General features: G+C 29.6%; 1 protein-coding gene across 1 annotated transcript; it reads left to right on the forward strand.

Annotated features, from left to right (window-relative positions):
* Positions 1-714: 714 nt before the first annotated feature.
* LOC143233244 (glycogen synthase kinase-3 beta-like) lies at positions 715-26,848 on the forward strand. The gene is made up of 9 exons (XM_076469235.1): positions 715-1,422; positions 9,409-9,599; positions 9,916-9,999; positions 13,132-13,242; positions 16,395-16,525; positions 17,130-17,236; positions 18,589-18,782; positions 21,123-21,309; positions 24,024-26,848. Exons 1-9 carry the CDS (start codon positions 1,332-1,334, stop codon positions 24,215-24,217), a joined length of 1,290 nt encoding a protein of 429 aa, XP_076325350.1. The 5' UTR covers positions 715-1,331; the 3' UTR covers positions 24,218-26,848.
* Positions 26,849-27,664: the final 816 nt, after the last annotated feature.

The raw sequence follows: 27,664 nt of genomic DNA on the forward strand, positions 1-27,664 counted from the left end.
GTTTTCATGCGGATATGTACGTGAAAATACACCAGCAAAAAGTGTATACTCAACGATGAATAATGACTCTACTAATGTTTTACCTTAGTCCAATGGCATGTAGTAAAAATGAACCTTATATATTATACCATATCAATGTTTTCGTTCTGTTTTGTGTTATATGTTTTCTTAACTTAAGAAACAACAACAACAGACCAATAAAAATCAAAGTATATGTGTATGTGTGTGTGATAAAACGTGTTTTTCTCTAAAATTTGTAGACCATACTGGAAGGATTTATTTTTGATACTGTTAGCCCCGACGAAGTCGTAATGCCGAAACGTTAACAGAAGAAAAAAAAAAAAAAGTCTCTTTATTGTTATCTGGAAAGTCAAGGTCGTTTTATCCCACTTTAATTACCAAAATGTGTTGGAAAATATATTTAAAACGAGCAGAAAGTTATAAACATCAATGAACGAAAAGAAAAACTCACTGTCTCAAGTTGAACACTATGGTGCTGCTACTAGTTGTTACTCGCTGGGACAGCAGTAAGACTTCGGATATGTAACGCTAAAAGTAGGGATTCGATTCCCATCGATGGACACAAAGATATCCTGATGTGGCTTTGCTATAATGAAACCACAAACATGCTACTTTTACTGTTGTAAAACGTTTACGATTGTAAAATAAATATACTTAATAAACAACAAAAAAATATAGTCAATGTATTTCAGCGCCACAGATCATATGTTATTTATGGAAGTGACGTAGAGGTCAATGTGATCGTCGTTAACACTTTGTTATATTTCGTAGTTAATTATATATATCACAAGTTATCTATTTTGTTGTGAAGTGCAGAAATTTCTGTATTTTTTTACTTGTTAGACGCATTTTTTGATTTTTATATTGTTTTTTATGCAGCACTATAAAAATACGTATATAGGAACTAAGGAAAAAAATGTCAGTGTGCTGAATAAAAAATAGTAATGCACTACAGTTAGGCTTAACTTAATATTTTAGTTTAGGCTTAGTGCTAGTCAGTCAAAAAATTAGGTTTCTACTGCTATTTAGTGATAATTACTAAATTTGTTCAGCGACAAGACCTACTATACATGTATTGAAACTAAGCAAAAAACAAGCTTACTGGATGCGTGAATTCGAGAAAGATACTTTTAAACGCATGTATGTGTAAGTTTTGGCTGTAAGTCGACTAGGAATAGGAGAAACATTAGAATATGATATTTTAAAACGAATCAAAATAGGTCTTGTAAAACTTGCAGTTTGTACTGATTTAGTAACAAGCAGTATTAGCTAGTAATAGTAGTGAACAGTAGTTACGAATACGAAGGATAATGAGTGGTAGACCAAGGACAACATCTTTCACAGATGGTAATAAACATCAACAGCAACAACAATCTAGTTTTTCAGGAATTAAAATAAACAGTAAGTAATATTTGAATTATGCATATGGCTGATACAGTAATATATTGATAGCATTGTTGTATACATAAGTAAGATTAATTAGCTTAATGTAATTTTGACAATAACCTTAGAAAAAAAATATTCTTCAGGTAATGATAACAATAATGTTAAAAAATATTCCAACAAAACATTTTTATCACTGTTATACAATCAAAACTGGTACAGAAACTTTGTACAAAAAAAAAAAAAAATTACTTGCTTTGTTGTCAAAATGTCTAAATTTCTCCAGTATGTGCTAAACATCCTGAGAAACAGAAATATTTGTTAAGTTTTGTCTGTAATAATATTTATATGCTATTGTATCACTGCATTCACTTTAACGTCAGTCTGTGCAAACATAAACCTAATTTAGAACTAAAATGTTTAACTTATTAACTATAACAAAAAGTATAAAATTCAGACTCCATATATACATATATGTTTTACCAACTTTTATTTACATGATGTTGAAACTTAAATTTTCCATGTTGGTCATTTGTTTGAATCAGTTGGCTTCAAAATACTTATCACTGAAATATAATTCTGGTTATAGCAGAAAAATTAATAAACTTGAAATAACTAAAAATAGTTATATTAATTAATCTAGCTGTGTTAGTAATAGTACAAGTGATGGATTTGCAGTTTAAAAATTGGGTAAAATAATTGTTATATGCCAAATCTTTTTATTTCTGCAAGAAATTTAACATTTATTTAACACTGGGGGGAATAACCTCAAACAGTATTGTGAACTAAGAGCTCTGGGTCAAGTAATTAAAAATACTGATTTATGCTATTCTTTGCAGTTAAGACTTGGTTCCTAATATAGATGTGGTTTTTACACTAGCTTTTGTTAGATGTAAATAGTCTATTTTTATAAAAATTTGACAAGTTACTGTTTATACATTTATCATTTGAGCTTTTATTAATTTTTTATGAACTACAGTTCTTATACATAAGCAGATTTTGTTTACAAAGCATTTCTCTTGGAATCATGATGAATTTTATAATTAGACCACATGTAATTCTACATTGTCCTTTCATATCAATTCTCTGAAATGTGGGTAATTTATATACTTGTAAATGCTTCAGTAACCTAAATGTATAGCAATGGTCATTATTAATTAGGTTCTACATGCTTAGTGATACAAAAGATTTCCACAAAGTTGGTCCAGTCATGTTGGTCCTGAACCATTCCATTTTGCATATCTCCAGCTTTTTTTACATAGTGCTAATCAAAGTTGGTTTAAGAGTATCTTTTTTTTTTTAGTTCTATTAGGTCTTCATTTAACTGCTTGTATAATGATTCTTTTTGTGTTCTTTCTGTAATCACAAGTCTAATCCATTTTTATCTAGCTGCCTTCATAATACAATTAATCAGGTATTTTCAAATTAGACAAAATTTGTCACATGTTCTTCCTTTACTATATCAACATTCAAATTTGTACAGAAGAATTGATCTAACTAGTGTGACATATAGATAAACCTAGGTATTGATATTAAATGTATGAGACTTCTATATCCCTGAAAATGTACTTATGGCCTTAAATTTTATGATGGGGAACCTATTTCTAAAAATAAAATTTTAGAGATAGCATGAATGGATAGTAATGATGGTATAATTTTGTCAAAACATTGTACATGTGCAGTAGTTTTTTTTGTTACCCATTTAATCCATCTCCAAACTTTTATACCAATGGTCTGATTTGTTTTCTTATTCCTTCATTGAGTTCTGTTTCACATGATCTATTTCTTGTTACCTTTATGCCAAAATATTTAAAATTGTCTACTTATGTGACTTTGTTGTTAAGTGTGATAGCAGTGGCCACATTAGCCTTTAAAAAATTGCACTTTCAAAACACATCCCTTCTAAAATTCTGAATTTTCAACCTTGACATTTGCTTTCTTTACATTTTGTATCAAAATAAATATTTTCTGATGTAACATTATTTTAGGTTAACCTTTTTGCAACAGGCTCTGTATAATGTACACAAGTTCGTCTATACATTTTCACATGTTAAGTATTTGCACTATAACTTTTGATATGGCATGTGTACCTTCACAAAATTTGGTAGACTTTTAGTAAAGATTACAAGTATTTTGTACACAGAAAATCAGATTTTTTTAATGAAATTTCTCTTACTAAAGATTGTTTTGTAAAAATAGTCTATTTCATTACTAATCTGAGTATAAAGTGAGTTCATGTTATGATTAAAAAAAACTGCTTTTTGTCACAAAAATTTCATATATAGTTTGCATGATCTTTAAGTACATTTCAAACATTTATTTTCAGTTACACTTGATATTTTGTTATTTTCTGTACTCTTAACTGTGTGGGATCAGTCACTTAACCAACCTCATAACCATAAAAATAATGTTAGAATGACTATTATTATAACATGAAAATACAAATGTTTAGCCTGAGTAGCTTAAGTCTTGTAATGCTATATATGAACATATATATTTATTATTTTTTTATTATATTGACCTTTCAGTCTTGCCTACATAATATTACATAACTCACATTGATGAGATACATGTGCATTCAGCACATATTGAGTAGCATAAAATTGACCATTAGTCTTCCCTGTGTTTCAGTAGAACACTATTTTTAATACACATAGTCACATTTCAATTATTATTCATGTATATAGATTATTACTATTTAGAAATAAATTATTAAACTTATTTTTTTATTAAATATAGAACAATAAGTCAAGTAAAACAAATAATTGTCTTCTCAATACGATCTTCGTACTTAGTTGTTACTAGGCAGAGTTTGCTAAGCCTTCTTTTTTAGGTTTTACATATATTTAGTTTAATAACTGAAAAATTGTAAATGACCGTACTGATACCATATAATTCCACTATAATTTATTATGCTAACTAACTAAGATTTATTTAGATTTTATAAATTATGAATTTTCAAGCACACTAAAGACACAATCTACCTGAAATCTTGGATTGAAAAAGGTGAAAGCCTTTTCAAAGATTAAAATGGGGGGGAAAACTACTTGGAGTACATTGTAAGCTCTTTATTGGTTATGCATGTATCCTATATTGTAGTGAGAATATATGAGAGACTATTTCAAAAAACTGAGAGGCATTTGGGCCACTGTGTTTGATTGAGTACATAAGCTGTATCTCAGAATATAAAAAGATATGAGGCTCTTATTTTGTATTCTATTTTGTCAATATTAGTAATTTGAGTTCCTAATTTCTATGAAATCATAAACATCTAATTCTGAACTGTGCTGCATTCAGCATATCTGTATTTATATTTGTTCTTTTAATATTTACTTTTAAATTTGTAAAAATAACTTATTTATAACATTAAACTTTGAATTATAATGTACAGTTTGATTCCAAACTTACTGAAATAAATTCATAAAATAGTAGTTCAATAAAATATTGAATGCAAGTCAATAAATGTGATAATATGGCCTTTGACCCCTAACCTGTTGAAAAATAGGTTAACTAAATGAACATTCAAACAGCAGTAATGGGTCACCCAAAGCCTACACAAAGTTTTAAAGCCCTGTGTTAGTCTTATGTATATTGTTGAATATTTAGTAGTAATGAAAGATTTATTCAATTGTCAGCTGTTTTTGCAACAGTACTATGTACCTATTTAATCATATTTGTTTTACATGTTTACAAGGGTATTTATTCCAGTGTTAGAGCCTTCAGTGTTGTATTTATAGCTGTTCTGTTACTCAAACACTTAATAACTAACCAAGAGAAACAAATAATTGTAACTCATTTATCAGGCAAGTGTGCAGTCAGACAAATTAAAAACCTAGTACATTGGATATTCTTCAAGTAGTTTAAATTTTGTGTCAAACAACATAAAATTTATAATAACATATTTAATTTGTAAAATAAAACATACAATATTTGAAAGCTATAAGAAAATAGTGTACATTTTTTTTAGATGTCTTATTATTTTTTGCATGAAAAAGAAATCTAGAAACTTTGCTTATGGCAAATCTACTAGCTACCTGTCACTGTTTATAATTTCAAACAACAGATTAGAGGAAGTGCATCTGACCAGCAGCACTCACTGTTAACACTTGAACTACCCTTTATCAATAAATACTGGGATTGACTGTCATATTATATTGCTCCCATGGCTGAAGGTTCAGTGACCTGTATTGATCCCACTACCTCTACATTTCATATGTAGTTCTCTAATCACTAGGCTTTGTCAGGTCAAAACCAGAACATTTGTTGAGATAATTTAATACTGTATTAACTATGCTGTTTAATTTATCCATGCTAGCCAGTCTAGATGATAGAATTTTTGCAAGATAGTAATGAAAGGCTAATTTATCCAAATCCCTGTGGATATAAGGAAGTGTTTTATTAAATAGTCTTGCATATGTATGTATAATGCAGAATTCTGCATACATGGAACCTCTGTATGGATAGCTATTTAAATTGTCCTTTCATTTGAAATGTTAAATAATAGGATGAGAATATGATTTGTGAAGAAGATACAGGGAGGCTAATAATATGATAATTATGGAATGGCTAGGTTATTCAGTTTTTACTGATACATATTTAAACAATATTCCTTAAGTTTACAATTTTGTTGGATAGCCAGCATGGTTTCATGAAGAGAAATGTTTTACAAAACTTTTGAAATACTTTGAAGAGTTTTTTTCTTATGTAGATGAGGGTATGGGTTTAGATATGGTGTATCTAGATTTTCAAAAAGTATTTTAAAAGGTGTCATGTAAAAGGCTAGTTAAGAATGCTATCTCTGTATGTGTGGGGGATAAGATGGCTAATTGGATAAAAGTCTGATCACATAGAGGAAAACACTGTGTTATAAATGACATTCAGTCCTTGGTGAAAACACAAAGTTTTATTTGTGCCAATTTTCATTTTTATTGTTATAAATATTACTGCACAGGATCCCAAAATATAAAATTTTGGATTGACATTTAACCTCTTGAAGTCCTTAAAAAGGCTTAAGTAAAATTAAAAAGAAGTTATGTTAGACTATGGTATAACCTTACCAAATTTCAAACCAATCCATCAAGAAATGAAAGAATGATGGTCAGTTGAAAAGTGTTAGAAAGAGTAATAAAGAAATAAAAATGATAAACATTAGAAAACACAATATGTCTATGGAAACTTAACTACAGAATTTTTATTGATGAAAATAAACTACTGTGTGATACTGATTATAATATGGGAATACTAATTATAGTTATAACTAATTACTGTTAGGTGGACTGTATAGGTTCAATTATGTACATGCTTAATTATGAGGATGAGTTTTTGAATTTCATATAAACATAATAATTAGAGGTTATTAACAAGAGTGATAACACAATGTACACAGTTACATCTAGCTCAAGGGTTAGTAAACCTTCACAAAAGAAAAGCCATTTTTCTGTTTTGTCTATGACCAAAACATTTAAAAATCTGCAACATGTCCTAACAGTGTAAAAAAAATTTACAGTGCTAAAATTGAACCAGGGGTTCAATTTCTCTCGGTGGACATGGCAGATAGCATGCTGTATGTATAACAAAGCACACTTACAGGATGACCAGTTGATCTTGGTATGAATGCAAAAGATTATGTCCATTCATCTTTCAGTTTTCTACTTTCATTATCCATTTTTCATTTCTTAAAAACCATTTATGGCCTGCTTTTTATATATATTTTTCTAAAGTTAGTTGTTAAAATGTAATGTTAAAATTTCAAATTATTACATATCTGAATTCCATGCATGTTTACCAGCATAGTATTACAGCTTAGGTGGTCTTTAACTAGAACTGCTTGCAAAATAAAAACATTGGAAATACCAAAACTATGGTCCTAGGTACTAATTCAAGATGTGTGTATCTATAAAAACCATTTATCAACAAGAAACTTACAACTAACATGCATAGAGACTGTTAACAGCACTTTATCTCGAGACAGCTGGTATAGGTATTAACACTTTTATTAAAGTAAAATAGAAAACAATGTTACCACCTTTTTAGGTTATTCTCAGGTTAATAAACCTAAGAAGGTCAAAGTGTTGTTCTCTATTTTAATAACAGAGGTAACTGGGATGTTAACAGCACTAACCGAGCTACCATTACCAAATTTGAGTGGTTTTGGACAGACAGTACAGTGACATTATATCACTGTCACAATGTTAACAGTGAGACTCTATTTTAAATAAATAATTGAAAATGTTAAGATTAAATTTTAACATCCATTGTGTGCCTGAGAGACTCACAATTTTACAGTAAGAATAAAACCCAAAACCCACACAGATCTTAAAGAGCCACAGGTTGCAGACCACTGGTCCAGGTGATCAAATCCATGAGCACTTTAAATGCTCCATTGTACAAAATGACAGTGAACTTAACAGCTCTCACTTCTCTTATTACAGGAGGAGGTTAATAAGATTATTATGTGTATAAAATTAATTATTGCTTTGTACACTAGTATCCCAGTGTGAAATTATTATTTTGGGATCATCAAAATGCTGATTGCACCAAACAAACGTAAGTTAATAAAAAAATAATGAGAAATCATAGATTATGTGGATAATTAGAAACGTTAAATTCGGTAGGTTAATTATTTTATGTCATTAATCCATTTAATTATAATTTTCATTAATCAACTTCACATGACCCTAATAGCTATGATACTTATAGTAACATAGTTATTTGCCCAGCTATATTTGCAATAATTATACTTTTCTTGGCATGGAACAACTGACTTCTGTTGTTGTTTGAATGAAAATTGCATATATTTTTTTAATTTTATAAGTTTACATGAAGATACTAGTCTTTCATTGGTGAAAAGGTTAAAAAATTTTCCAAGTAATAGCATTTGCAAGTTTACGTGCACATTAGAGAATTGCTGTATGTAATAACTGTGAGTTACTTGTAAAAAAAAAATAGATTATACTTGCTTCCTGTATTGGAAAATTGTGGCTGATAAGAGTACATTTTGGATCAGATGAGAAAAGAGTAAATATCAAGCATGATCATATAGTGTGTGCGTATATCAGTGACATGACAGCAGAAGCTCAGTATTTCAAGTTGGTAATAAACACCCACAATTCAGCATGGACTTTTTTGTGTACTAATATATTTTTATACTATGATAATCATAAATGTGCATTAAAGAATATTTTGAAGTTTGTCATGTTGGTTTATAACTACTTTGTTATGTTGCTTCAATAAACATTGCAGTACCTTAGTCTTGGTTCTTAGTTTTGTTTGAGAAATTTTGTGGTTAAAACTACCTATTCCAGGAGTTGTAAATACACCCATTCATTCAGACTTGTGGATTAGAGTGGCCCATAAACTCAAGTTTTCCATTTTGTTTAACCTTATAAAAGAAGAAATGCATCAACATTTTGACTTTATTACTTGAAGTTTAAGATTTATGAGACACAATAATTTTTGAAAAAATAATAGTAGGTCAATTTGTCATAGGAACTGGAGGTAAACAAAATAATTTTTCCTAATATAAAGTATAGTTAATTTGGTTAAGGTTTTTATTGTTTACTGGTATTTGCAGGGGAAATAATTGAGAAGTGATTTGTGGTATGTAAATAAAGATTAATATTTTATAATTTTTTGAAAGTATTTTTTTAATCATAGAATCAAAATTTATTTCAGTTCTGTGTTTTTAATCATGATAAATATTTAAAGCTTAAGAGTATGTTTTGAAATAAACTTGCTGGAAATCACAAAAAACTGAGACACAAAATGTATTAAAAGTTTAAATAAACATCAAATAAGAATGTACTGCAGTATACAAGATTAATAGTAGGACTTTTAAACAATAGTAATCATATCATAGAACTTATGTTGCTTTTATTATCAAATAGATTTTATGTAACTACTGAAATAGTGTCTTAAATAGTTTATCCTTATTACCATATTTCTGATTTCTGCCTTGTTATATTTGGTTTTTATATTATTTATCTATTTTCTACATTTCTGCAGGTAAAGATGGAGGAAAAGTGACCACAGTTTTGGCAACTCCAGGTCAAGGACCTGACAGACCACAGGAAGTATCCTACACTGATATAAAAGTCATTGGTAATGGGTCTTTTGGTGTGGTTTACCAAGCTCGGCTTGTTGATACTGGAGAAATGGTGGCTATCAAGAAAGTTTTACAAGACAAGAGATTTAAAGTAAAATTATTTATTTAATCTATTAGGAGATGTTAATCTTATTGTTGAGATTGTTCATTTACTGTACATAAATGTAATTAAAATTTCTACATCCTTTAAGTTAAAACAGTGTTTAATTAGCAGAAACTTGCATGTGTGCCATTTATATAATAATTGTGTAATATATTTTAAAGGGAGATAAAGATTAATAGTGTTTATGAGAAACATTTAATTTGTTTAATAGAAAATTAGAGTAAAACACCTTTACAATTTTTGCTAGAGTACTGTCAATAAAAACTGTGATTAGAACCACATACAGATTTTTTGTTTTTCTTAGAATCGAGAGCTGCAGATAATGAGGAGACTAGACCATTGTAATATAGTCAAACTGAAGTACTTCTTTTATTGTCGGGGTGAAAGGGTAAGTATAATAAACTACTTAATACATTTTTACTTGGCCCTAAATGAGTCAGTCGTGATTCTTTTGGATATTTCATTGTTACTCTTTCATTTGTATTATACATACTTACCATATCATGGCTACAAGTAATTGCTGCTTTACTGTATTAATAAACTTAAACAATTGTTGATAACTTGTATAAAGTCCATGGAAAATGATGTGAAACTGTTGTTGACTAATGAATAAAAATTATAAATTTTAACTAAAACTAATTTGTCTGTATCTCTAGTAGTCATCTAACTCTTTACGTATTTCGTCAGTCTCGAAGTAATTCTTTAATGATTACATTTTTAGTAAAAACTACACAGAAAGACGTTATCAAGAACAAAAGTATGTGTTTACTCCAAAACAGCCTTTTCACTGTATTCTAGGTCATGAATTAGAAAATGTAGTGCAGAGATTCTGATACAAATTTTAACTCTTTGATTGTAGAAATCATAAATAGTATTTAGTAGTAATAAATGTTAATTTTTATTTACCTTTTAAGGCCAAGTAGGAAATATGTGTTAATGCACCAAAGAAATATTTATTCACCACTTGAAACTTTTTAAACTGACTCTGTAATGTTAATAAACAATAGGCTCATTTAATACATAAACATAATGTAAGGGTTAGCTGGAACACTACTTGATAAATTTTATTTTCTTTTTGACTACAACTTATTGTCATAAAACATCTGAATTAAAGTGTTTTGCTGTCATATCACTAAAGTTATCAAAAAATTAAGACTTAAAAAAAACCAAATCTCCCTAACAAACCAACATAAATATTGAGCATTCAACATAAACACCATAGTTATCCTAAGACCAATCAGATGATAGTTTTGTTGCTAAGTGACAATTTATATTGTTGAACGCTACCAAAAAAGAGTTTGAAAATGTTCTTGACAAAGTGACAGTTGGTGATGCTTTGAGATTTATTTCCAGGGTACTCACAATTTAAACTTTCTTCAACAAGCATGTAGGTACTTATAGTTTAAACATTATGAATAAATAGATATATGTTTATAAGGTAAACATTTTTATAAAATATCAATTTGTAAGATTTTTGATTACTGCTTTCTAAGCCTAAGTTCACGTAAATGAGAAAAACAATAACATATATATGACTTCTCTTTACAGAGTGATTTACTGATTTGCGTTCTTTGGGTATAACATAAGATTTATTTATGACATAATGAATGCATTGTATAGAAGTAAAATAACCAGTCATGGATGAAGTGAACATTTACTGAAAACTGGACAGTCCTCTTGTTTTTTAAATTATTGTGATTCATAATATTTTCATCTTCTTTCTTTTCATCTTTTTCATGTTTGTTGGTGTATTTAGTTATATAAAGCTGTATATAGGTCATTATACTGAAGTGTTTTTTTAGCACCAAACTGTAGTTTAGTTATGTAACTGAAAATTTTAAAGTCAATATAAATGCTATTATAAGAATAGAATTTATTTTTATTATATTTAATTTTATGATGCTCATTGCCAATCAACTTAACCCACTACGCTTGTTGTTTCACCTCCACTTTTACTTTTTACCTCAGGTCACATCTGCTTATTGCCAACTGGCTTGATGCACCATGCTTGCTTGTTTTTCCAGCTCAACTCTTCTTCTGTACTTCAGATTACTCCTGCTTATTGCCATTTTGACATACCCCACCACACATTTCAGTTCCACTTTTACTCTGTATTTCAAATAGCACTTGCTTCATGCCAAGTGAGTTAATCTGTTAGTCGGTTCAGCTCCACTCTTGTTTTGTGCTACACCTGAGTAGAACAGTATAGCAACAATGGTCACTGTTTTATCCATAGTTATAACATCTAGTCTCTTGTTTTTTTTACCAGTTGTATAAGTATATAGTGTGCTTTGCACAACATGTTTAATATCATATTTTCATATTTATAATGAAGTTTTCTTTGCTTGTTTCTTTCAGAAGAGCTTTAAATTTACAGTAGAATGGTTTCAGAAAGGTGGTTGAGGTGTTGATCTCATTTCGTTATCGTCACTTACTTTATCTATATGTGAGAAAGAATGTTGTGTCAGTCTTTTATTTTCATTTGTGGTCGATCACCTGTTGTTTCTCTTCACAGCTGAGAATTCATCATTTTTTTATGCCATAAGAAATCAGTCTCTCTCTTATTTTATTTTTGATGCAATCCCTCCCCAAGGTACATCACTATATTTTCCCAAGTAGATAAGAAGAGAAAGGGTATCCTGCTTTTTATGGTTGATCACCTTGTGTTTTTTGCATGTCATGAACCAGTCTTTTGTGTCATTTCAGTATAGTTTTCTGCATGTGTTTGTATATTTACACTTGTCTGTCACAACTTAGGTTGGAAACTGTCCTTATTTTCTGTCAAACAGTTGACAGTGGACCTTCCCTCAGAACCACTTAATTTGATTATTTTTTCAGAAATTGCTTAGTCTTCTGGTTTCTTTTACCAGTTGTAGTAGTGTACGTTTTTTCTATGAGAGTTCTCCCAACTTGATTTCTTCCCGAAATGTTTTGTTATATGCATATGGTTCATTTGGGTGTTAGAGCTTGCTTTTCATTTACTATCTCCAGAACGTTTTCACTTGCTTCTGTATTTTTTTATTATGATTTTATTTTAAAATCTTATGAGTTGAGCTTCTGCCTTCTTATCTTTCTTCTGAGATTTTTTTTGAGCTCTTGATCACCATAGTGAGGTTTTATTTCTAGTGAGTTGTCATTTCTTTTAAAAATAGGCAGCTGGTATCAGTTGTAAGTTTTTGAAGATTGAATAATTCAGAATTTCCTGTGATAAAGAATAAGCATCCTTAACACAACCACTTGTACCTTTTTAATGTTAAAGATGGTATTTCATTTATCTTTTCCTTCTATCCATTTCTGTTGGTGTCTTCAGTTTCTCATTGAGGGGAGAGTCAGTTCTAATTAGTTTCTTAATTTCATTTTTCTATGAGAACACATCATTTGGTTTCTTATATCTACTGCACATTTGTAATTTTGTTTTTGGTCCTTGCTAATCTATTTCTTGATTCTAATTAAGTTATACAAATTTGAAAGAAAATGATTGTTAGTTAACCTCTGGTTAATTTTTGTGTGTTTATTTTAGAAGGATGAAATTTATCTCAATTTGGTGATGGAATTCATTCCTGAAATGATTTATAGAGTTGCAAGACAATACAGTAAGTCAAGGCAAACTATTCCAATATCATTTATTAAGGTAAGTGATGAACAAGCACTTAATATTTTATTATACGTATTTAACACTTGTATTTTATTGTATCCATGGAACACACAGTATTTTTCCTTTTATTCAGCGTTAACTTCCTTCTGTAACTGACTTATATAGCTGTCATACTTCATTATACAGGAACTTCTTGTCAAAATGTTTTAAAGAGTATCAGATGGAAAGAAAGTGGCTAAAGATGTTAATATTTTTAACTAGTAGAGGAAATCTGTTAAAATTAATTACCAAAGGTGAAAAAATTACATTAAATATTAAAGTGTGTAGTTTAAAGTCCAAATGCTATGATAAATTTGACACATTTGTATTCTAATATACTTAATAATGTGTTTTGTTGTTCAGAGATTCTTAAAAGTACCTGGATTACTTAAATCATGAGTAGGAATTAATACTTAGATTTGTATGCCTTGTGTGACAAAAATGATTGTTTTGTCTTTTGTGTGTGTGTATGTGTATATATGTGTAAATAAACATATTACATATCAAATACACCATCAATAAAAGAAATACTGCTTAAAATTTATTAATTGGAAACAGTACACTTACTTGTATGTCAAGTTAAAAAATTCAATTAAAAATGCTCAGTTATTGTATTTCAACATTTTGTATCTCAAAAATATTTTAGGATTGTATTTTGTCATATTGTAACATTTACTTTGTATAATTTTAGATCTAGCAATGTTCAAATTTTCATTTTTGCTTAGCTCTGAAGAATGTTACCAGTAAACATTGAATTTACAGATTCACTATAAACATAATGTATATAAATAAGATACTATCATTCCTTCTGGAATACAGTTTATATTTGATACTATCATTCCTTCTGGAATACAGTTTATATTTGATAAGATACTATCATTCCTTCTGGAATACAGTTTACATTTGATAAGATACTATCATTCCTTCTGGAATACAGTTTACATTTGATAAGATACTATCATTCCTTCTGGAATACAGTTTACATTTGATAAGATACTATCATTCCTTCTGGAATACAGTTTACATTTGATAAGATACTATCATTCCTTCTGGAATACAGTTTACATTTGATAAGATACTATCATTCCTTTTGGAATACAGTTTATATTTGATAAGATACTATCATTCCTTCTGGAATACAGTTTATATTTGATAAGATACTATCATTCCTTCTGGAATACAGTTTATATTTGATAAGATACTATCATTCCTTCTGGAATACAGTTTATATTTGATACTATCATTCCTTCTGGAATACAGTTTATATTTGATACTATCATTCCTTCTGGAATACAGTTTATATTTGATAAGATGCTATCATTCCTTCTGGAATACAGTTTATATTTGATAAGATGCTATCATTCCTTCTGGAATACAGTTTATATTTCATACTATCATTCCTTCTGGAATACAGTTTATATTTCATACTATCATTCCTTCTGGAATACAGTTTATATTTCATACTATCATTCCTTCTGGAATACAGTTTATATTTCATACTATCATTCCTTCTGGAATACAGTTTATATTTCATACTATCATTCCTTCTGGAATACAGTTTATATTTCATACTATCATTCCTTCTGGAATACAGTTTATATTTCATACTATCATTCCTTCTGGAATACAGTTTATATTTGATACTATCATTCCTTCTGGAATACAGTTTATACTTGATAAGATACTATCATTCCTTCTGGAATACAGTTTATATTTGCTCTGTTTCTCATGTTAATATCCATCTTTGGATGAGGTTTCATAAGTGTAATGTTTCATTCACACTTTTATGGTGTCATGTGGTGGTGTTTAGGGAATTACTAATGAAGCACTACTTTGAAAGTTTACATGTCACTGGATATAACAGATTGTAAGACTACTTACATCAGTACAGTTTAAACAGTGGTGTGAGTTGAAATTGATGCTTTTGTGGGAACGTGACTAGATGAAATTTCTGCAGGAACAAACATAGATATTTAATAAGAGGATTATAAGGCTTAGAATCAAACCTCAGGTTGAGGAATTTTTTTTAGTCTGTTAAGATTTTTTTCATCTCAAAAATGTTTTTATGTTAAGTATATGTGTTTGATGAAAATTTCTTCTGTGACAAGATGTAAGGTAAGTGTGGTTAGGAATTACAAGTGTAGTAGGTAATGATAAAATATTGCTAAAATTCGTTTTTGTGGGATATGGTTTTTCATGCTTAAGCAATGGAAATAAATAACATTATTTATTGAAAATAGCTTTATTAGATACGATGTGTTCACCTTCACAGATACTGGTACTAAAAACATTCTTACTTGACCTCAAACAAAGTAATGGCCAAACCAATGTGAAAGGTCAGCTGGTTATAGGTCACCAAAACCCTTTGTCATGTTTATTTTATAAGTGACTACTGTAATTGGCAAAATAAAACATAAAAAAGAAGCAAATTACTGAATGTCAGTGAAGACAGAATGTTATGAATAAATGAAATGGAACTTTGAGATCAGAAATACAGAATAATTGAAATTCTGGCATGAAAGGAGGATATGTTGTTTGTTTGTTTTTTTCTTGCCTTGAATTGTCTTTTATATTTTTTGAAGCTTCACAATGGATAAAATGATGAATTATGTTTTGTTTTAAACACAGATTACATACCACTTAGAAAGTTTCATTCAGTTTGGTTAAGTATTTCCACTGTGGCCTACCAGTGGCACAGTGGTATTTTTGCAGACTCACACTGCAAGAAACCAGGTTTTGATACCTGTGGAGGGCAGAGCACAGATGGCCCTTTGCATAGCATTGTGCTTAACTACAAACAACAACAGCAATTTCCACTATGGAAAGAAAAAATCAAGTTAAAGAATGTCAATCACACCCACCTTTTGTGTAAATAATTAAGAGAGATTTTTCTTTTACTGGTTCAGGTACTGATGTGTGAAATATATTACTCTAAAATATGGACTCTGAAGTTTATGTTGTACATAAAAAATATTTAAAGTATTTTTAGATTTTAGTAATAGATATATTAACAAGATTTTCTGTGTTTAATATTAATTGTTTTTAAGTCATAGTTTTTATCGTCTTATCTAATTACAAAACACTGATATCTGAATTAAACTACAAATTATAGATTCAGTTAGGATGAAGTTGGTTCTATTTTGTTTCAGCTCTACATGTTTCAGCTGTTCCGAAGCTTAGCTTACATTCATTCCTTAGGAATCTGTCATCGGGATATCAAGCCACAAAACTTACTTCTGGATCCAGAAACAGGAGTTTTAAAGTTGTGTGATTTTGGAAGGTGAGGGAATGTCAGAGAATATTTAAACCAAAAATAAAATTGAAATTTACCAATTACTGTTAGGAACAAATTTTCATTGAAAATATTTGAATAAAGTTTACAAATTTAAGTTACTGCATTATCTTTAATAGCTACTGAAACATCAATTGAATACTGAAATTTATGTTTAGCTAATTATTTTTAGTTGCTTTATGTTTTGTAGGTTTCTTGTCTATAAACAGATATGAATAATAATTGTTTGAAAATACCTTAAAATAGTGTGTTTTGCTGTTAATTTTTTTCTTGTTACGTGTAATAGATGAGTCCACTTTGGCATAAGGTATGTTTTCATTGTTATAAAATAAATATTTTTTCAATGCTTTTTGAGAATGGATAAGATGGTATCATTGTTAGTTTCATTTATTGTTACCATAAAACAGACTTAATTATTATTGTAAGGGATAAGTCGCAATCTTTCTTCTTTTAAAAAAAAAGTTTTCATAAAAAAGTAAATAATTTATTTTAAAATTGTTTTTAATTAAAATATTGCATGTAATTAAATGTTTCATATAAAATCATAACTGCTGAAAATTTAACATCTTTCACTATATTTCTTTTGTTTCAGTGCTAAAAACATTGTTAAAGGTGAACCAAATGTTTCGTACATTTGTTCACGCTATTATCGGGCACCAGAGTTGATATTTGGTGCCACTGACTACACAGCAATGATTGGTGAGAACTTACATACATTGTTATTGTTAGTGTCATAGCAGCTGTGGAAGTAGGAAGAAAATTATACAATTTGCATATGTTATAAAAAGAATTAATATTTACTTTTCCTGTAGACAATAGTATTTAACGATACATGTAGCATGATCAAATGTTTTGTTGTATAAATTGTAATTTCTGTACAATAAAACCTTAAAAGCTAAGAATTTAGCAAGTTGTAATAACAGGATTATATGGTTAAATGTGTATTTTTAGGCAGTCAAAATTCTAAATTAGGTTTTTCTTTATATGTATATTCAGAGAATTAATAGCTGAAAATTCAATCTAATAAACTAAATACATTTTTATTCTGATTATCAACATCTGTTCTTTCACATACTGTGTGTGTGTGTGTTATTTTAAAATATGAATTACTCATAATAAGATACTTTACTTAAAAACATGATTACCTCACAGTAAGATGTTTTACTCTTATAAAGTTGACCCATTATTTACTGTTTTCTTTGAGAATTAAGTAGCTGTTTTGCACCAGTAAAAAGGAAAATATATCTAAATGTAGTATGTTTTACTTACTTGGATTTTCTCTGGAATACTTGGCTTCTGTCAGTTCTCTGTTATTGTGTTTGTGTAAAGTGCAAGAGAACCTCTTGATTAATCTTATAGGTTGAAGATGTGCTGGATACTAATATTACAGGGTTGAATGTGTGCTGGATACTAATATTACACAGTTGATTCTCTGCAGGATACCAATATTACAGGGTTGAAGTTATGTTGGAAACTAATGATCAGGTTATTTATGAAACAGTTATGCTCCCCCCAATATTATACTTCATTTTTAAGTCCCCCAATTTAATGGTCCTTGACCTACAACCTTCAGATATCAATCATGCCTTAAAGTATGTGTGTAGTACATGTTGTATGATTTTGGTTAATATCCATTTACCCTATGCTGAAATATATTTGCAATGTTGGGGAAGGTATTCTATATCTTAGTGACCTTGATGTTTGACCTATGACATTCAAAACATTTTCAGGCCTAGAACTTTGTTTGTAGTAACTTTATGTGTAAGTTTTATCAAAATGCAGCCCTCTAACTTTGAGAATTCTATCCATGAGATCTGAATAGATATGCAAACTGACTGAAATTCTTATTTTCAGCAGTAAAGAAGCACATTGTTCATGGCCACATTTACTCTTCTGGTTGTTTAAGGAATGAAAGCTTTTATGTTAGTATTTATATTTGAATTAGATTTTAAACATATTCATGTGCTAAGATAATTCTGCATTCAGGTCTTTTCATTATTTGCTTGATAGCATCCAGCTGGATTACTGACTAGTGCTTTGCTACTTTTCAGATGTGTGGTCAGCAGGCTGTGTGTTGGCAGAACTACTACTTGGTCAGCCTATCTTCCCTGGTGATAGTGGGGTGGACCAGTTGGTAGAAATCATCAAGGTTCTAGGGACGCCCACCAAAGAACAGATACGAGAGATGAATCATAACTACACAGAGTTTAAATTTCCTCAAATTAAGGCCCATCCTTGGCTGAAGGTTGTACCTGTCCATAAACCTCTTTAGTGTGTGTTTTTTCTTTGTGTGTAATTTTTACATACTTTAGTACCTTAACCAGATTTAAGTGTTGCCATACATGTTATTACATTGATGTGTTTTATCACTCCATTCTTTCATAGCCTTCTGTTTTCAGTATTTTGATGCAAGAAAAAACAAAGCATGCATTAATTTTTTTCTTCACTTACTGTCAAAAAGGAAAATTCATTGTTTTTAATTTTTCATAATTTTAAGTGTAATATAGGTCTGGGGTAGTTCGGTATAATTTTATGGATGTTTATACAGAAGTCAGTATCTTAAAAAATACAAAAAAAATTAATATAGGCTTGAAAGAATAAATGATCAGTTTTATTATACATTTGAATTGATAAACAGTTTAAATTTTAACTTTGTCACAACTTCTGTACACCTAATAATTTGTTGTGTTTCTTTGTTTATGGCGGTTGTTTAACCTAGTCGTTGGCTGCCTAAGTATCGTTCAGGTTAAATTGCAAAACTCTTTACCATTAACTGATTGTACAGAGTATGCCATCAACCTGTGAACAGTTTGGTCCAATCATTAAGTATCAAACAATTGGGTTTGTGCTATAATTAGATGTTATTGCATGTGTTGACAGCCTTTATACAAATGTCTGAGTAAAACCTCCAAACCACTATTATAATGCTTATAGTTTATCAGTGATTGTATTTAACAGCAATATTTTGAAAACTTGGTCTGAATGATAAGTGTCTCAAACATAAGTTGAAAATTTCAGAATTTAAATTATATGGAAATGCTAAATCATATAATTTATTTTAACCAGAAACTAGATTATGTTTATAATGTTTCCACTAAGTTGGTTAAGGTTTTCTGATGTAAGAACTTAAAAAGAACCATAGAGAATGCTAATGATATTTCTGCCAAATTTTGAAAGGGTTAATACACCTATTTCTGTTTTTCTTTCTCATACTAGTAATGCCCCCCTCCCTTTCTTGTATTGCTAAAAGTAACAATGTGGTGTTCTTATAAAGAATTATACACAGACTTTTCTCCACATTAAAATACTCTTATTTTCATGCTTTTGTTCCTCTTACCAGATCCTTTGTCAGACAACAATGTACATTTTTTTCCTGATGAAGGCTCTGGTGAGAAGGCAGAAAGCTCACAAAGAAAAGTATTTTAACATAGATAGAAGTACTTGTAATATAATTCTACTTGTTAATACATCTACATTATGAGTCTTTATCACCAAAGATGTCAAACTGTTTGAGCCTTTTGCTCAACATTAAACAAATAATGTGAAATACTAATCTGTTCATTCGTGTGTGAAAAAGAATTCCAGTATGAATAAAGTTAGCACAACAAACATAGTTGTATTTTTATTATTTCAAACATATAGAGTTGTTGGAAGAAAAACTTTTGTAAAACATATTGTTATGTTTAGGAGAAACACATTTATGTAATGCACTTTCCTTGGATACATTGATTTCTTTTAGCTCCCCAGCAGCTCAGGAGTAAGCTTGAAGACATAATGGAAAAATATGGGGTTTAATCCCTATGATGGGTACAGCACAAAACATGATGTTCTATCAGTTATCACACCATACTTTGTAGAATTTGTAAAAAGTGGACAGCAACATAAATGTTTTCAGATGCTGTCATATTTAAGGGGTAACCTGGGACTTTTGGTCTGATGTTAACCGAAGAAGGTCGAAACGTTGTTCGCTCTTCTATGTAAAAGTGTTTTCTCAGCCCAAACGAGCCGTTTTTGCATATAAATGATGTTAATAGTATTTGTTCAAGTATAAAGAATTAAAAGTGATTTTTTTATTATGGGAAAACATCATTATTCATACAGGTTTTCACATTCAGGAACAAAAATGCTTGCATCTTATTTCCAAATAATGTTGAACAAATGCTATGTGATATAATGTGTTATCAATATAAATAATTAGCTCAGCACAGAATATCAACAAAGTTCTTGAAACTTTGTAACATTATTTTAAAATATTTTTTGAGAATTCTGGTGTTTTGTCATTTTTAGTTTCTTGTAACAAAAACTTGTCAACATTTACATATGTTTTAAGTAACAGTTGTTCTTTTAGGTTATAGATAATCTGTCTTCATAGAGTAGTGTTTTAACAGTTACACGGTCTGTAATGCGAGGAAGAACAGGTTTACTGTAATAATGTGTTTCATTTTTATACCCTTATTTTTTGGCACTTCATTCTTTCTATATTGCAGTTCAGAGAACATTCTAAAAAAAAAAGACTTTTTAAAGTAGGTCCTCATATTTAAATAAGCTGAATTATGTTGTTTTAATAAGTTATTGAACATTCCAGGTGTTTCGAACTTGTACTCCTCCCGAAGCTATTGATCTTGTTGCCAAGTTGCTAGAATATACACCATCTGCTCGTATTACTCCTCTGCAAGCTTGTGCCCACACTTTTTTTGATGAACTGCGTGAGCCAGGGAAAAAGTTACCCACTGGTCGAGAATTGCCACCTCTTTTTAACTTTTCAGAAAATGGTAAGTTTTTAAAAGCTGCTAATGACAAATGATTCATACTTTTTGTTCTCTGAGAAAGAAAATATCTTTCTTAAATTTTTATCTTAAAAATATAGTCTTTTCTTTATAGTGAAGCAATATTTGCTTTATAACAACAGAAATATATAAAATTATATACAGGTTTGTTATAAAAAATAACGTTTAATGCAGTATGTGCATATTCACAAAAATCAGGTTTTTTTAATGAAGTATTTTTACTAAAGATTTGTTGGTGAATATACCAAGTCTGTTTCATTAATAGTCTGAGTGCAAAGTGATTTTCATATTATGATGAAAAAACTATTCTTCATAACAAATATTTAAAATATCTCTGTAATCTCTTAAAACCTTCTAAATATGTTTTAAACAATTGTTTTCAGTAAGACTATATTTTGTGTGTGATTTTCTCTACCCTAACTGTATAAGGGATCCATCAATTTAACTGACCTTTGTAATTACCATGAAAATGAGTTAATAGCTATGAATCACTATTTTTTCGTTCTACAATGACTACAGATTATAGCATGAAAACATGGATGTTCAGTTTAAATATTTTCCCTGCCGGTACAGCAGTAAGTCTACATATTTAGGATGCTAAAATTGGGTTTGATTCCACTCTGTGGACTCAGCAGATAGCTCAATGTGGCTTTGCTATATGAAAACACACAAAGACAGTGTAAATAGCTTAAATTTTATAACATTTATATGTATATTTATTATATTGACCTTTCAGCAGTACCTAGCTAGCATTGTATAATTTGCAATGTTGAAGTGCACGTGCATCTATGTTACCATATCCAAGAATATAAACGTGACCTTTACAGTGTGACCTGACATGACCCTGTTTTAGTGGACTAGTGTTTTGTAAAATAGTCACATTTCAATTCTTGTACATTAATATATGTATATACACTATACTGCTTAAAATAAGTCCTTAAATTTCAGTTATCATTCTTACAGTATAACAATGTATAAAGAATCAGATAAAATAACTATTTCTTCTAGTTATGAAACTTGAACTTGTTTGGTGCTGGACATGGGTTACTGAGCTTATCAAATTTTGTGTGTGGATGATGTGGAATGACATAATTTTTTTTAGTTCTTATGTATACATTTTGAAATAACCAAAAATCATACCTTACTATATTAATACTATAGAATTACACAATTACTTACCAAGATTGCTAAACATGCTGTATTTGGATCCAAAAAAAATATGAAATTTTGGGCTTGTTAAAGATTTATAATTTGAAATAAGCCATCTAAAGAACAAGCTTGTCATGTAAGTACTATTCAAAAGGTTCAGAGAATCACACAGGAGACATTCTGAGCTGTTATTTGATTATTCACATGTTGTAGACAGAAGTAGGCATACATAAGTGTTTTCAAAAATGGAAAGAGGAAGGTGGGGCTACTGTGTTTGGTTCAGTACATTTATCAGTATCTCTTCAAATAGAAGAAATAGTACATTTTTATTTTAGGTTCTAGCTTGTCAATACTGTTAATATGAGTTTCTAATCTGTAAGAAAATATAGACTTTTGACATCACAGAAATATATGAACTGGTGCTGCATTTAACCCTTTCCAGATGAGTCATGGTTGAAAGGCCATATCATCACGTTTGTTGACTTGCATTAAAATTTTATTGAACTACTATTTTATAAATTTATGTCATTAAATTTAATATCAAACTGTAGATTATAATCCAAGTTTTAAATTATACATCATTTAGTTTTTTGATTAAAAATTAAACATTAAAAAAAACCTCTAAACATTGAATTTTGTGTGTCGCATGGTATGTTGAATGCAGCACGGGTTCAGGTTAGATGTCTGTGATGTCAGAATACAAAGTCTATAGTTTTATATGAACTTGGAACTCAAACCAATATTGAAAAACCTAAAATTCAAAATAAAAACCTTTTATATTTTCTGGTTGCTCAGCTATCACTATACTTAGTAAGTCAGACACATTTTGGAATTTTTGGAAATGGTCTATTTTTGACATGTGAATGACCAGTCCAAAGCCAGAATGTTCCCTTAGTGATTTCCTCAACCACTTTAAAAAATAATCTTGTTCTCTCTTTCTTATGAGACAAACCTTTGAGCTGGTAAGTTAAATCTTTAGTCTGTTCATGATTTCATATTGTTTTAGATATAGATATAGTTTAGTTATTGAACTTAATAAATTATAATGGTATTGATGTTGTAATTTATGAATTATTTGGTTTTTCAAATGCATACATGAAACGTAAAAAAATTATTTCACTTTGTATCCTTTGTGTGCAAAATTTCTTAAGGCTTAGCAAGCTTTGACAGGTAACAACTGAGTACAAAGGTTTAACTAGAAAAGATAATTGTTTGCTTTATTTCTTAATATTACAGTTCTAGGCTTAGCATTGCCAGGTGGTTAAGGCACTCGACTCATAATCCAAGGGTCGTGGGTTCGAATCCCCATATGAATACCCAACAACATGTCATATGAATTTCTTTGATTTGGATAACAAACTAGTTATTGAAATAAAGTTTAGTAAATGAGTTAAGGAAGTTTTAAGGTGGAACTTGTATAGCAAGAGTAAAGTAAGCTTTTGAAATACAAATTTGATTATGTATTACAGTTTCATAGTTGGCCAGTTACAGGTTAGATGTTGTTTCTTCTTAGTTTTTGCTTCTGTTAGTAACAATACCTTTACTTTCAGAATTGCGAATCCAGCCAACACTGAACTCTGTTCTTCTCCCTGCTCATGTTCTCAACAAAATTGGTAATTCCAGAAACCCAAGGAATCTAGGAGAGAATTCAGAGACTGGAGACACAGAGGACCGTGATGTCATGCCACAGTCAACTGAAGAAAGACCTTCTTTAGCCACTCAGGCATCAACAGCTACAGTGTGACTGTATTCATAGTATATAAGTATTGGATGAAATTGCAACTAAGGTGAGCCCAGTGCAGTGGGCATCCAGACATGTGCTTTGAATATAAATGAAGAACAGTGGTAATAACAGACTTCCTAAAGAAACATATTACCTGTATTTTAGCCCAAGCCTCATTTTTATGGGGTGTATTTTTGTTTTGTTTTTTGCCTCATGCGGAATTATTGTAAACTTTAAGGTATCGTGTGAATACAGTAAGCTTGTATATAAGTGAAGTATTGTAACATATTTTAAGCAACGTAGAACATACAGTGTTTCAAGAACCTAAACCATAAAACAATGATGATAATTATTTAAATAATCATAATTTTGTCAGGTGAAGACTGGCAGTTGAAACTTACATGATTGGCAAATGCATCTGTACTCTTAATGACTATAAGTCACCCTTACTTGAAAGTAGTAAAGGTGTTATAAATAAAATGGACTAACCAAGTTAATACAATAGTATTAAGTGCTACTGTGTTACCTGTAACTCTGTGTATTGTGTGGACGATTAACTCTTGACTTCTATTTGACTTACTGACATGTCTCAGAAAAATATCATAGCTGTAACTACAATGACGAATATTCTTTGTGATTATACTAAAAGATATTTATATATGTCATTGTGTTTACAGCTGAAAAGTTGGGATTGTATATTTGCTTGTAAATCTCTTATAAACAGAAGCCTGTATAACAGTTTGTCATTTCTGTTAGCAATGCTTGCTTAATTGTGAAACTTGAAACATATCTTAGATATCTGTGTTGTATTTGGTTAATTTACTCAGTTTTTTTTCCAATAAGTGACTTACACTGTTTCTCAAGATACGACCAAGAGTAAGACATTAAAATGATTTTGTTCAATGCTTTTACACAAAATTCTAAACAATATGCACTACTGATGAAATATGCCAGTAAGCTTAAATGATGAAACATACATATAGTGCATAAAGATATGCCTGCAAAAGGTGTGTGTATGTTTTTAGTGTCTACTAAAGTTGTGTTAAAATGCAAAGTTAATACCTCATTATCTCTTGTCATTGATGTGTACCAAGACATCATATTGTACTCTTAGATCACATCTTATAATACCAGACATAGCCTGTTCTGTTATTCTACATTGTAAATTTTCTACATCATCTTTTTCTATGATATACACTGAGAGCAAGAAGTGAAAAGTTCTGGGCCAACATAACAAACATTCTCTTGTAATCAGTTATTTTAAAATAGTGTTTGTTTGTTTTTTCTTCTATGTGGGATACAGTAGATGTGAGATGTTTTATCTTCTCCAAATCTTTAATGTGTTCCTACAGCTATTTGTCTTCTCCAAAAAAAAGGCATTTAATGAAGTTAGGAATTCTTAATGAAAACATGTTTTTACTATAAATCTATGGAGTTATGTTGATTTTATCTTGTGTGTTGATATTGCAATTGAGAACTGGTGGATGTCATCTCATTCATGTTTAACAGATAAATTTCTTTTATCTATATATAAAAAAGTGATATTTAAATGTACTTCCTTTAATGGTTTGCCCTTTGTTTTCACAGTGTTATACAATATATTAGAACTTTTAACACTTTCTTCTCTCTCTCTCTCTGTCTTTTGTTAATTAATTTTCTTTTTTAAATAAATTTCATTCCATAAAATGTGTAGCATTACAGGCTTATTGAAATAAAATCACCATCAGTAGACTTAGTGTTTTCATCACTGTTACTGGGTTTTTTTGTTGTACTGGAGCTGGTTTTCGTGTTCCTAAAAACTGTTGTTACATATGAAGTAGACTGAAACCAAAAATGTCCAAATTTGAAAAATTCTGCTTGAGATTTAATTTTTAATCTATTAAAAGGAAAAGTTTACACCAGAGTTGTTAGAAAGAATAATGGAATAGTTGTAGGGTTACAAAGTGCTTATGGACATGAAGAAACATGGTTAGTTGTATACTAAAGCAGTTACACTTACATGCATTTATAATGACTTTGTTGCTATTTCTACCATAAAAACAGAAAATCTCAGATTCATTAAGAAGTAGTTTTCCAAGGCAGACTGTGCCATGTCCACAGGATACAGTGTAACTTTAGTAATCTTAGCTGAAAGATGTTTGTATGATACCATTGTTTAGGAGGTTATGTTTGATGTTAACTCATTGAAATATTTTACTTGTATGCAAATATATATATATTAAATAGTAAACATATTGAGTAACCAAAGTAACAACAGTTTTGTAATTATGAATATGCATTTTTATGACATAAATATGGACGACATACTGGATGTTTGTTGTTTTGCTTTTATAGTGTTTAATTTGATCTTTATATGCTGGTTATAAGCTTGTAAAGACAGTTGTAATTAGATGAATGTTTTATACAAAATGGCTTTAAACTTTAAGAGAAATGGCCTAATTGAAGGTTTTTAATTGTAGTGAAGACTCAATTTCTGCAGTTTTAATTTATGTAACCAGGAAATGTTCTGCGTTTATATGTTAAAGCAACACTTGGGGATAATTTACTGAGATTTGTTGTTTTGTGTATAGAATGAATAAAAATATCACTGGCACATTATTATACCAGTTGATGAATTAATATATGCACAATAAATTTGATTTTATTCAATTATTTATTTACTTGTTTTCATGATTAAAAATTCATAAGGTTCCAGACAGTTTAGTAATGTTAGTTAAGAGTTTTATGAAATTAGTGTATTTCTGTACATACACAGAGGTTGTCATCTAGAAATGTGTTTATTTCTTGGTGGTTTCACTACTCAACTTCATTATGTTTGTGAACTCTATTTGTGATTAACACTTGAAATGACTTCTTCATACTACAAAGTTTCTAGTAGGTATGTCTAGTCCAGTTTGGAAGATTTTGTCTTACTAAACAACTCGTGTGTGTGTGTATTGAATGTACTCTTAAGTATTCAAATCTGTAAGGGCAGACATTTGAAGTCTATTAGAGTTTGTTTTAGTGCTCAGGTTTTAGTTTTAACTGAATATTTGTGAACTTTCCTTGATGGGTAAACAAGGAGGAAGAGGGGAAAACACGAGTTTTACAGACAACATTTTGTTAGGTGTTTCACAAGGTTTTGACATGAACAATCAAGTCTTGTCTCCTGATAAATTTCTTGTTCTTGGATAGATAATATCTCAACTGACCCTGTAGGTATTCACTAAGCACTGGTGTATATTCAATTTAACCATACAAAAGATATATCTATGTATGCGTATTTATGTAAGTATACATTTTAATGTCTAGGATTTTACTGGTAACTTTGGAAAACAAATTTGGAACTTAGAAATATTCAACAAGGTATTTGAATGCAACCCAAAATATTTTTGTACTAGTATTAACACTAGTAGCATGTAAAGTTTTAATAAAAAATGTATTAAAAAAAAGTTCACAGATTTGATTTTCACATCTGGATATTAGGGA

The sequence above is a fragment of the Tachypleus tridentatus genome, chromosome 12, assembly GCF_004210375.1.
Source record: "Tachypleus tridentatus isolate NWPU-2018 chromosome 12, ASM421037v1, whole genome shotgun sequence".
Taxonomy (NCBI): domain Eukaryota; kingdom Metazoa; phylum Arthropoda; class Merostomata; order Xiphosura; family Limulidae; genus Tachypleus; species Tachypleus tridentatus.

What these genes read in the sequence shown, in the direction of transcription:
- LOC143233244 (XM_076469235.1), top strand. Translation starts at nt 1,332, where the DNA reads ATGAGTGGTAGACCAAGGACAACATCTTTCACAGATGGTAATAAACAT. An exon ending in TTTATTGTCGGGGTGAAAGG is followed by an intron (nt 10,000 to 13,131) that starts GTAAGTATAATA and finishes TGTTTATTTTAG; the next exon opens with AAGGATGAAATTTATCTCAA. An exon ending in AGGCCCATCCTTGGCTGAAG is followed by an intron (nt 18,783 to 21,122) that starts GTTGTACCTGTC and finishes TGAACATTCCAG; the next exon opens with GTGTTTCGAACTTGTACTCC.